The 12,588-nt window shown below is 40.0% G+C and overlaps 1 protein-coding gene and 2 pseudogenes across 1 annotated transcript; 1 reads left to right on the forward strand and 2 right to left on the reverse strand.

Moving 5' to 3' along the window:
- Positions 1-106: 106 nt before the first annotated feature.
- On the forward strand, positions 107-6,389 carry LOC130999290 (stearoyl-[acyl-carrier-protein] 9-desaturase, chloroplastic-like; annotated as a pseudogene).
- Positions 2,475-5,931, reverse strand: LOC130999616 (uncharacterized). Its single transcript, XM_057925202.1, has 3 exons — positions 4,599-5,931; positions 2,657-3,197; positions 2,475-2,514 (listed from the first exon to the last, which is right to left on the reverse strand). The coding sequence occupies exons 1-3, from the start codon at positions 5,527-5,529 to the stop codon at positions 2,475-2,477; spliced, it is 1,512 nt and encodes a 503-aa protein (XP_057781185.1). The 5' UTR covers positions 5,530-5,931.
- A 183-nt stretch (positions 6,390-6,572) lies between the features above and the next one.
- LOC130999283 (pentatricopeptide repeat-containing protein At1g63330-like) lies at positions 6,573-8,786 on the reverse strand (annotated as a pseudogene).
- Positions 8,787-12,588: the final 3,802 nt, after the last annotated feature.

Here is a 12,588-nt window from a genome sequence, read left to right on the forward strand (position 1 = left end):
CTGGTATTCTTGGAAATGTTTACGACTTGAATTGAAGTTTAAATCTTGACAAATTAAATTGTGCAAATCATGACACTTCAAGTGAACTTCCTTTACAATGTGTTTAAATTTTTTACAGGGAAGCTGAGACTGCGAAGAAGCCTTTTAGCGCACCTCGTGAGGTTCACGTTCAAGTCACGCACTCGATGCCCCCTCAAAAGATCGAGATCTTCAAATCTATAGAAGGCTGGGCCGAGGACAATCTACTGGTTCACCTTAAACCAGTTGAGAAGTGTTGGCAGCCTCAGGATTTCTTGCCAGATCCCGCCTCGGATGGATTCCATGACCAGGTCAGGGAATTGAGAGAGAGAGCTAAGGAGATTCCTGACGATTATTTTGTTGTTCTGGTTGGAGATATGATCACCGAGGAAGCCCTCCCGACGTACCAGACAATGCTCAACACCTTGGATGGACTGCTGAGGAGAATAGGCACGGAGATCTTCTTAATAAGTATCTTTATCTCTGCGGAAGAGTAGACATGAAGCAAATCGAGAAGACTATCCAATATCTCATCGGGTCGGGAATGGTAACTAACTTCGTTTCTCGTTTGTCTAAATCTATGAATTACTCTTACTTGATTATCTACTTGCTTGTGAGTCGTGTCAATCATTGTAACTTTGTCCCCGAATTTGTGTAAGACTGTCTCACGGGTCAAGATTCAGATTGAAACACTAGATCCGCGAGACAGTCTTACAAAAGATTTTGAGCAACTTGTGTTGACATCTCGTTTCGATATAAACCTTTTCAGGATCCCGAGGACAGAAAACAACCCGTACCTCGGATTCATCTACACATCCTTCCAAGAAAGGGCTACGTTCGTGTCCCACGGAAACACAGCCCGACATGCCCGGGAGCATGGGGACATCAAGCTGGCTCAGATATGCGGCACCATCGCCTCGGACGAGAAGCGCCACGAAACTGCGTACACCAAGATAGTGGAGAAGCTGTTCGAGATCGACCCCGATGGGACTGTGCTAGCTTTTGCCGACATGATGAAGAAGAAAATCTCCATGCCCGCCCACTTGATGTACGACGGCCGTGATGACAGCCTCTTCGACCACTTCTCGGCCGTCGCCCAACGCCTCGGCGTCTACACAGCAAGAGACTACGCCGACATTCTAGAACACTTGGTTGCACGATGGAAAGTTGAAAATGTTGAAACATTGTATTATCATAATGCATAGAGAAAGAGAAGCTAAAGATTGTAATTGTATTTCTTGATATTGTTTGATTTACAATCATTCATTTTATACTACAAAGGGTGAGATGATAGTCAAACAAAAATCCCTATGATTAAGGGATTTTTGTTCATTCCTGACTTTGTACACTTATTACTTTGTATGTTTCTGACTTTGAATGCATGCTTTCTATGACTTTGTATTTTCAACACTCCCCCTCAAGTTGAGTGACGGGATTTCCGATACTCAACTTGGAGAGAACTTCTGAAAAACTTTTGAAGTCCACAGCCTTGGTTAGGATATCCGCAAGCTGATCTTCAGACCTCACAAACGGGAGCTCCACAATCTTTTCCTCAATCTTCTCCTTGATAAAGTGCCTATCCACTTCGACATGTTTAGTTCTATCATGTTGAACTGGGTTCTCGGATATGCTGATGGCAGCCTTGTTGTCGCAGTACATTTGGCACGTCTTTGTTGGGTGAAGGCCTAATTCCATCAACAATCTTCTTAGCCAAAGGACTTCGGTTAACCCACTCTTGATTCCTCTGAATTCTGATTCTGCACTTGAGAGAGCAACCACCTTTTGTTTCTTGCTTCTCCATGAGACAAGATTTCCTCCCACAGATGCAAAGTATCCAGCTGTTGACTTTCTGTCATTCGGGTTTCCTGCCCAGTCAGCATCGGTGTAAGCTTGTATCTCAAGGTGTCCAGTCTTTTTGAACAGTACTCCATAGTCAAAAGTCTTCTTCAAATATCTCACAATTCTTAGCGCAGCTTCCATGTGGTCAGCCTGTGGTTGGTGCATGAATTGACTAACAACACCAACAGCATAAGCAATGTCAGGTCGAGTATGAGAAAGGTAGATTAGTTTCCCTACCAGACGCTGATATTGTCCTTTATCGGCTAACTGAGCTCCTTCCACAATCTGTAGCCCATGATTGACAGCCATAGGCGTCTCAGCTGGCTTGCAATCTAGCATCCCAGTTTCTGCAAGAAGGTCAAGAGTATACTTCTTCTGATTGATAAAAATCCCTTTCCTCGATCTGAGTACTTCGATCCCGAGGAAGTACTTTAGTCTCCCAAGGTCCTTCATTTCGAACTCCTTGAAAAGATTCGCTTTCAACTTCTGGATTTCTTCTAAGTCATCCCCTGTTATGATCATGTCATCAACGTAAATAACTAAGCAAGAAATAAGATCACCTCGTTTCTTCAAGAATAAGGTGTGGTCTGAATTGCTTTGCTGGTACCCGAATTTCTTCATAGCTGCTGTGAATCTCCCAAACCAGGCTCTGGGAGACTGTTTGAGTCCATATAAGGTTTTCTTCAACTTGCAGACTTCACCCTCTCCAAAATCTCCTGAAAAACCTTGAGGCACCTCCATGTAGACTTCTCTCTCTTCTTCAAGCTCTCCATGAAGGAAAGCATTTGTAACATCGAACTGATGAAGATCCCAGTCTTTATTAGCAGCAATTGAGAGGAGCACTCTGACAGTGTTCATCTTTGCAACAGGTGAGAAGGTCTCCTCGTAGTCGATCCCATACATCTGTGTGTATCCTTTTGCGACCAATCGAGCCTTGTAACGCTCAATAGATCCATCCGGTCTCCTTTTGATTGTGAAGACCCATTTGCATCCTACAGTTTTCTTCCCCTTTGGTAGTCTACACTTCTCCCATGTATGGTTTCGATTCAATGCACTTATTTCTTTCTTCATGGCATCTCTCCAATGTGGAATCTTTATGGCCTGTTCCGCATTCTTTGGGATCTCTTCGTCATACAAAGCTACTTCATAGGCAGCGGCAGTTTTGGATAGGTTCCCTTTGGCGATACCCCCAATAGAATACCGAGAGTTCTTCCCAAACTTTTCTGGTGAATAACGTTTAGGAGGAATTCCTCGAGTACTTCTAGGGGGTAACACATATCTCTCATTGTCTGCACCCATGGTATGCTCCTCCTGTACTTCCTGTTCTTCTTCTTCAACCACTTGAGAAACAGGATAAGTAGAACCCGAAATCATAGTAATAGGTTCAGAATCTCTTACCTCAGATATCAGTGGCGAAGAAGATATTTGGGGCGGCGGTAGATTGGATTGCTCAGATGTGAATGAAGTAAGCTCGGTGGCTAGGTTAACTTTTTCTGTTGGATCTGCTTCCGGGACTGGCATTGGTAACCAACTTAACAAGTCGATCTCACTCTCACTCTCCCCCTGACTGGTAAGGTGGTTATCGTAAAAATACTCAGTTTCAAGGAAATCACAGTTCATGGTGGTGATGATTTGACGGGTTTTGGAATTGTAACACCTATATCCTTTTTGATTAACTCCATATCCTACAAACACACACTTGACTGCACAAGGAGAGAGTTTGGTGCGTTCATGTTTAGGAATGTGAACGAAAACAGAGCACCCAAAGACCCGTGGTTGAAGTGTAAGGGCAAGAGGTATGGAGGCCAGAGTAGACAATTTCTGTAATGGTGTTTGAAGTTTAAGAGTCCTAGTAGGGAGACGGTTAATAAGGTAAGCCGAGGTTGTCACGGCCTCGGGCCAAAAAGAGGAGGGAACATGAGACTCAATCATCATAGAACGAGTCATTTCAAGTAAAATTCAGTTTTTTCTTTCGGCAACTCCGTTTTGTTCAGGAGTGTGGGGGCAAGTAGTTTGATGAATAATCCCTTTTGTTTGACAAAATATTTTCATGGAATTATTAACAAATTCCCCCCCATTATCAGTTCTAAGGGTTTGGATGTTTTTCTGAAACTGAGTTTGAACCATAGTATGAAAATGAGTAAATTTTTCAAAAACTTCAGATTTGTGTTTTAAAAAATATACCCATGTCATCCTAGTGCAATCATCAATAAATAACAGAAAATATTTAAAACCTTGTCCCCCTACCACGGGTGAAGGACCCCAAACATCAGAATGAACAAGAGAAAATATGGAGTTTACTTGTGTGTCATTAGGCTTAAAAGATTTTCGGTGGCTTTTAGCTAAAACACAAGTTTCACAAGATAAATTCTCATCATTTTTTATTAATTTAGGAAATAAAAGCTTAAGATACCCCATGGATGGATGCCCTAACCGACGGTGCCAAAGCCAGGCTTCCCGGTCAGCAGTTCCGTGAGCCAGCATCACCTTGCCTTGTTGAGCTATCTCATCCACATAGTACAATCCATCCCGCTCAGTGCCACGCCCAATAATCTCCCCCGTCCTGATATCCTGAAGTAAACAGAAGTGAGGATGCATTATCATGGTACAATTGAGTTCTTTAGTAACATGACTAATTGACAACAACTTATGAGATAGGGACGGAACATATAGACAGTTGGATAATCGCAAGGTTGGGGAGATTTCTATAGTTCCGGCCCCTTCTACTTGAGTTAAGTCACCATTAGCAGTTTGTACATGAGTTCTAAAGGATTTTGATGACTCAAGTATATCTGATTTGTCAAAAGTCATAGTGTCTGTAGCTCCACAATCAAAAATCCAATTTGTTTTTCTACTGACTTGTTTATTTGACACTTGACATGCAGTAGGGGTTATTTTCGAATTTTGACATAGTTTAGGGTCAAAAATTGAGTTGGGTATAACTGTGTGGCTGTTTTTAATAACATGGGGTTCATTCTGGGATTTCCATAAACTTGAGGGACTAGACTCAAAAAAATGGGGTTTCTTTTGTAATTTACGGAAAATAGGGGACTGAAAATGAGATAATGGAAAAGTGGGAGGGTTTGATGAATAATCATCAAACCCTATACCTAAATCATGCGCCTCTTTCTCCTTTTGACCAATTCCACACGCCTCTTTCTCTCCCTTGGTTCCACCTTCATGATTTTTCTCGGTTGTTCGGCCATTAATGCCGGCAGAGGCGCCAGCAGCCGCGTCTTTGCGGTCATTTCCAGCCTTAAACTCCGCTAGATACCTATAATAATCTCCCTTCATCTTCAAGTAGAAGACCTTGGACTCGCTGGAAGCAGCCGACGGGATCAAATAATCGGCGAGGAGTTTGAGGATTCCGGCGCAGACCTGCGAGAGCTCGGCCTCGACCTTAGATCTGTAGTCCTTGACGAGCGGGACGTGGTCGTCGTTCTTGCGGCCCTCCTCCTTCTGCTCGATGGAGGAGACGATGCGCCACGCCGCTCGCAGAGAGCCGATGACGTTCTTGTAGGCGACGGAGAGGAGGTTGCGCTCCTCCACGTTGAGCTCGGAGCCGGCGGCGCAGGCCACGAGGCTATCCATGTACAGGACCATCTCCTCGTAGCGCTCGGCTTGCTCCGCCAGCTTCGCCATGTAGAGGTACTGCTCCCTTGTCAGAGGCATCGTAAAATGGGGATTGAGAGTCTGGTGATGAAATTTGGGGGAAATTGGGATCGAAACTGTCGCCGGTGATTTTCTCCACAAACTGATTTGAATTGGCTAGGAATGTTTTGGTTTTGGATTATGAACGATGATGATTCGTTTCTGAGTTCCTATGGTTAAACCTGCTCTGATACCATGTTGAAACATTGTATTATCATAATGCATAGAGAAAGAGAAGCTAAAGATTGTAATTGTATTTCTTGATATTGTTTGATTTACAATCATTCATTTTATACTACAAAGGGTGAGATGATAGTCAAACAAAAATCCCTATGATTAAGGGATTTTTGTTCATTCCTGACTTTGTACACTTATTACTTTGTATGTTTCTGACTTTGAATGCATGCTTTCTATGACTTTGTATTTTCAACAGAAAATATAACGGGGCTATCCGCGGATGGGCAGAAGGCTCAAGAATACGTCTGTGGATTGCCTCCGAGAATCAGACGTCTGGAGGAGAGGGCTCAAGGGAGGGCCAAGCAGGCGCTGAAGATCCCGTTCAGCTGGATATACGACAGAAAAGTGCAACTCTGAACGCGACTTGCTTGGAACGAGCTTCTCGCACACGCTCTTTAGCTGGCTGCGATTGTAACTATCGATAAGGAAAGCAACGCTGCGCTTACAGTTTGTTTTTGTAGTTTTCGTATTGTTGAGAGAATTGTGTTTTAAGAGATGAAGCAGGGTGTAGATACCAGTTTGTTGCTATTTGTTGTGTTGCTAAATCTTCACAAGTATGTTTTTGGTGTAGCTTTTTCAAGACTGTAAACTGCAGGATGTTTTGTGAGGCAATTTTGATTTACAAAATAAGTAGTTTTCTGCTCCAACTGTGGTTAGATGAGTAATATGTTTGGTGCATTTTCTTAAATATGGAAGTATATATTAGTTGTGTTGCTAATCTAGGAAAGAGACACTTCAGCTAGAAGGCTGTCTGCTTCTTGCTCAAAGGGAACAGATACTTACCACCCTTTATTTCTAGGTGAAAATCAAAAGCAGAAGAAAATAAATGAATATCCATTTCAGTAACATATGCATATGAATTGAATTATTAGAATATCTGAGAATATATTTGCACACAACATGAGATATATGAGAATTGAAAAACCACCCATAAATAAACGCAAGAAAATCACAAGAAAAATCTTTAGATGAAAAAAAAAAAAAAAAAAAAAAACAGAAGAAATAAAAAGACACGAGATCAGCCCAAAGCCTGAGTTGAAAAAAAAAACTAAAATAAATAAAAAGACAAAAAGTTCAGCCCCAAAGCCTAAGTTGGTTGCATCTCAGAAGACGAGATGACTATGATACAAAATCCTTTGGCAAAACATCCTTCATTAATTTGAGAAGAACATCATCTTTAGTTTTTCCTTGCATTTGATCAATGAGCGTGGAAAGGGTAGAAACATCTGCTGAGAGTCCCTTTTCGTGCATTACTTCCAAGTATGGTATTGCCTTGCTAAGCTCTTTCTTCTTTAGGAAACTTCGCGTCATGATGTTGTATGTCACGCTGGTAGGTGCACAACCATGACTCTGCATCTCTGTAAGCAAACATTGTGCCTCCTCCGTAGAACCTTCATGACAAAGTGCATCAATGATCATTGTATACATTCGAGCATTAGGTAGCACACCTCTAGAAGGCAGTTGGTTGAAAAGATCTCTGGCAACATCAAGTTTCCCATTTTTGCATAATCCATTAATGACAGCCCCATATGTAACTCTATCGAGATCAACTCCTTTCCCTTCAATCGTATGCAGAAAAGAAAGAGCTTCATCAGTCTCCCCATTCCTGCACAGCCCATCCAACAATGTACTATAAGTATATATATCAGGACATACTCGTCGAGCTTCCATATCCTTGAAAAGTTTCCAGCCCTCGGAAAATCTACGTTCACTAAACAATCCATGTATCATGGTTGTGTAAGTACATGTATCATGCTCCAGACCTTGACAAGGAACTTCAAGAAAATGAAGCCAAGCTTCGTCTATTCTCCCCTTTCTGCAATATCCATTTAATAAGCAATTGTAGGTAACAATATTAGGCTTAAGTCCCTTGTCAACCATGGAATCAAGTACTTGTCGTGCTTTGTCAATTTCTCCTCTCAAAGTTTCAAACAATACCCCTCCATTATCGCAGTATAAGTGACAACATCAGGGCATATGTTACGTTGCTTCATAATTTCCAACAAATCTTCAGCCTCTTTCATCTTTCTCTCCTTGCAGTATGCATCAATCAATATACTAAAAGTTACGACATCGAGAGAAATATTAGAATTAGACATTTCATTCACCAGAACCTCAACATCCTCCAGTCTCCCTAGGTCGCACAACCCCTGAATCATCGAGTTGTACGTGACAACATTGGGTGTAATACCCTTTTCGATCATCGCGGATAGGAGCTGGAGAGCATCATCCACCATTCCACATTTGCGTAGCCCGTCGAGTAATGCACTATAAGCCTTGACATTAGGTCTCAACCTACTTCTTTCTAATCTACGAACTAAATCTCTCGCTGGAAGGACATTTCCTGATTTACAAAGCCCATCTACCATCGTCACAATCATAACATCATTAGGATCACATATTCTGAAATGCAAAAGCATATTGAACAATTTCCCTGCCTCGGCCACCTTATGATTTAAAAACAACCCTTTAATCAGAGTGGTGAATGTCGTGACATTTGGTTGGCAACCACTCTTGAAAAATAAACCTATTATAGCAAAGCCAGATTTTATATCTTTCAATAGACAACAGCAGTTCACAGCAATATTCATGGTGTAAACATCAACAGGGACACCCATCCTAAGCATTTCATCAAACATATAAAGGGCAAAAGAATACTGCTCAATCTTTGCAGTAACACTCAAAAGATTGTTGTACATTCGAACAGAAGGCTCCGGCTGCATACTCAGATACTCTTCATTTTTTGAATCAATCCAATAGCATCATTTAATTCTTTAACACTGCTGAAATCGATTCTGGGTTGCTTAGGTTGAAAAGCCTTGGAAGAGAAGTGAGAGAATGGAGGAGAGAGAATACCCGATTTCTGCGACCATCGATTGAGAAATCCTGTTCGATGAATGACATCGATTGCAAAAACAGCTGCCCTTCTGCTCATCATCCTTAATCGGCGGTGAGATTTAATGTGATGAAAGGGAGAGTGTTGGGCGACGCTTGCGAGATTAGGAGTTGTGATTGAATCTGAAAAAAGGGTTGAAATTGCATCGAATGGAGTTTGCGATTTTTGACTTTTTTATAAGGGTGAGTTCTTTGGTGGGCTCAGAATTTTGGGCTTGAATAATAATGTTTGGGCTCAAATTATTTGGGCTACTAGAAAATAAAAATACTAAGAGTAATTCTTACATTTTTTAAAATGTAATGCATCTATAATTATTTTAATTTTCTTATTTTAATTATATAAAAAAGAACGTAACTTTGAAATAAAGTAGCAACTTACCAAAATACGTTAGATCACTACACAATTCCATCGTATTTACTTGGGAACTTTTAATTACAATGCAGTTTCCTTCTTTTCATTTGTCTTTAAAAGAAAATACCTAAAATAACCTCATTTCTTTAGTAAATAACCCTATTTTGTGTAAATAATAAAAAAAGTATATATAGTTAAATTTAATAGTTTAAATTATGCAATGGCGTGTATGAGTGAAATTTGTTGGTAATATTAAGTTAAACAATTCTGTTCATCGCTCTTATTCAAATTTGTATTACTCTCTCCGTACATTAACGAACTTCTTATCTTTTCTTTTTGGGACGTCCATAAAAAAACTTCCTACTTATTTTTGAATTATAACCCACCACTTATATTTACTTATTTTGATCTTTTTCACAACTCTCTATATTAATTATAACACACTTCACCAGTCTCAATACACTCAACAACTTTTTCTCCACTCTCAATACACTCATCAATAACCTTTTTCTTAAAACTCGTGTCACCCTTCCTAGGAAGTTCTTTCATGGACGGATGGAGTATAATTTTGTTGTAGATCAGTTTGTAATATTTAATATTGTAGTTATAAGACATATTATTATTTATTAATTTTATAATTGCATGTGTTTTTTTATGATTAAAAATTTGAGATATCACAATGGACTTTTATATCAAAAAAGTAGAACAAGTGTCATCTCCAAACAAATTTACCAATAACTTGGTACATAAACATCCTTTGTGGATTAGTACATGATACTAGTTATAAATAATCTGCTGCAATGATAATGGATTAAATCAAAAAAGTAGAAGCATATGCTAAGAGTCTCTTTTCGCACATTTCTTCTAAGAAAATCACTATAGTAATCTCTCTCTTCGGTTAACTAGTATTTTCTTATGTGCTATGCACGAAAAGAAAATATAGCAATACTACAATGTAAATAAAATAATACATTTTCTTGAGAAAAAAGACAAGAATAATACCTAGAATCTATATCTATATAATATATAAAAGAGGAGTTTTCTCTCTCTATTTTTTCCCTCTCTTTTTCTCTCTCTTCTTCCACCAAAATTTTCACTATTTTTTTTAACTTTTTTATATTGTAAGTATTATTTAAACATCATCAATTTCGATCATGAAAAAATAATCAATATGTATCTCAAATTCAATATGGTATAAAAATCATCAAAAATGAATAAGTTATGAAAATATTAGAATATTTTATTTTCTTTCTTTTCATTAAAAAATTAATAACTTTTTATTTACGTTTGTATAAAAATACTATTATTATGATGAATAGTATATGCATAGTGCAAATTTTTATTATCGAATAATTTTTAAATTTATTTAATAACTTTAATTATCATTACACTTTGTATAAATTGAATATTTATATTTTTAAATTCAATACCTTGAATGTTTTCAAGCAGATGGGTTGTTGTTGGGGTTGAACGTATTGTAGAATAACTGAAATGAATTGAAGGTGCCATGTTGAAACGAAATGGAGGAGATTTGCACTGAAATTAGCAAAGTTAAGGACAGAGCTTACCTTGAAGTTGTTTTGTTTGATTGATGTATTGTTCGTTGTAGTTCATTAATTCCTAAAACCGGTGATTTTCTCTATAATGGAGCCTAGAGAGAGGGAGAAAGAATGGAGAGAGGTGAGAAAAAGAGGGATTGATCCCAAACATGTCGAGAGAAAACCAGCAAGAAGCTGGAACCGGAATAGTTTGAATGGGAGGAGAGATTGGAGTTCGAATGAACGTGAAGGCACCACAACCTTTTTCTTTAACAACAACCCAGAGGATTGCAGCCTAGATTTTCTAAGACGTAAGTTCGAGACGGTTGCGAAGACGGTGGATGTATACTGCCCAAGGAAGAGAGATCTTCGGGGAAGACCGTTCGGCTTTGTTCGATTTGAGAAGGTGGAGAGGTCTGAGACTTTACTAGAGGACCTCAACAAACTCTGGATTGGCAGTTATAAGGTTAGAGTTTATAAGCCTAAATTCGAAAGGGATGTTGAGAAGAGAAGGAATGAGCAGAATAGCGTCAAAGAAAAAAAGTTGAAACAGATCCAGCCATGCACCATGAAGGTGTATAACAGGCACGCAGGTGTCTCGTTTAAGGAAGCTCTTACAGGTGCTAAAGATGATAAAGAACTTGATGACGAGACCTTTCAGTTCCAGACGACGGAAGAAGACTTGGTTTGGCTTAATGGGGCTTTTACAGGTTACATTAAATCTGAGTTTCTCTGGGAGGAAGTTCGAGAGGAAATAAATAGTGAATGCGCAGGTTGTTTTAAGTTGAAATCCCTCGGTGGCAACATGGTCCTAATCCAAAGCAGCAATGAGCAGACGACCGAGGAAAATCTCAATAAGCTCAACGAATGGAGAGACTTCTGGTTGCAGTGGTGGAGGCCTTGGAAATCTGTGGATATCAACTATCAAAGAGTTGTCTGGACTAAATGGACCGGAGTTCCGCTACATGTTTGGAATTCCCGTTTTCTTCAGTACGGCAAGCGCGAGGTTCGGGTTGCTTCTGAAAATTGAAGAAAAAACAAGAACGAAAGAGAGGCTGGACGTGGCTTTTATACAGATGTCTACTGGGTTCAACTCTATTGGAAACATCCTGAAATGTAAAATCGATGGTGCTTCATTCCAAATCCGGGTGGAAGAAATGCCCGATAATTTCGTTTCACCGGAGGAGGAGGAGTGGTCTTTGGACGAAGATGCTGACTCAGAATGTTCTTTACAAGATATCTCACAGTCTCCGGCGAAGGCTTCCATCGTCGAGTCAGAAACAGAGGACGGTGAAGGAAACGAGTCGGTTACTCAAAAAAACGACGTCTCGGAACTTGAGAGGAAGGTTGTGGAAACTAATGGCCCGTTCCCACATTACTCTGGCAAAGATAAAGGGAGCCAAGTCCAGATGGTCTCCTCCAAAGGGACTGATAAATCGCCTTCAAATGAGCCAGAGAGTAGAGATACAGAGATCAGCGAAGGGAGTAGAAACGAGAAAGAGAAGGAATTTCAAAATGAACTTGAGGGGGAGGAGTGCGATCCCTCGAGGGTACCAGATTCTCTCACTGAGGGGGTTGTTTATAAGAAAGGAACGGCGAACAGAAGAGGAGGAGGTTCGAGGAAGAATACTAATAAATCAAAAGCCGCCGAAAATCAGCATCAAGTTTGGGGCAATTTCATTGCTGATATTGAATCAGAGGGTGAGATGGGCAAGAATGGAAGCGGCTCGCGATCTACTGAGGCGGATTGGGAGAATTCGGACAGAGATGAAGACACAAGAACATGGCTCTTTGCCAAGAAGTTGGGTTTGTCGAGCAATCACCAAGACGCGGTCATGATCGACCAATTGAAGGAGCAAAGAGCGAAGGCAGGAGATCCGAAGGTCGTGGGTGATATTGAAACAGGTTTTTAATGAATATTTTATCTTACAACATTAGAGGCTTGGGGAGTTCCATTAAACAGAGTGATATCGGAGAATTGGTTAGGAAAAATGCTTTAGATTTTTGTTTTGTTCAGAAAACCAAAATGGAAATTTTATGTTCCTCAATGTGTGATAA

The sequence above is a fragment of the Salvia miltiorrhiza genome, chromosome 8 (genome assembly GCF_028751815.1).
Source record: "Salvia miltiorrhiza cultivar Shanhuang (shh) chromosome 8, IMPLAD_Smil_shh, whole genome shotgun sequence".
Lineage (NCBI taxonomy): Eukaryota > Viridiplantae > Streptophyta > Magnoliopsida > Lamiales > Lamiaceae > Salvia > Salvia miltiorrhiza.

What these genes read in the sequence shown, in the direction of transcription:
- LOC130999616 (XM_057925202.1), bottom strand. Translation starts at nt 5,529, where the DNA reads ATGCCTCTGACAAGGGAGCAGTACCTCTACATGGCGAAGCTGGCGGAG. An exon ending in TCATGTACAAACTGCTAATG is followed by an intron (nt 3,198 to 4,598) that starts GTGACTTAACTC and finishes CTGTTTCTCAAG; the next exon opens with TGGTTGAAGAAGAAGAACAG. An exon ending in AAAGACTGGGATCTTCATCA is followed by an intron (nt 2,515 to 2,656) that starts GTTCGATGTTAC and finishes GGACTCAAACAG; the next exon opens with TCTCCCAGAGCCTGGTTTGG.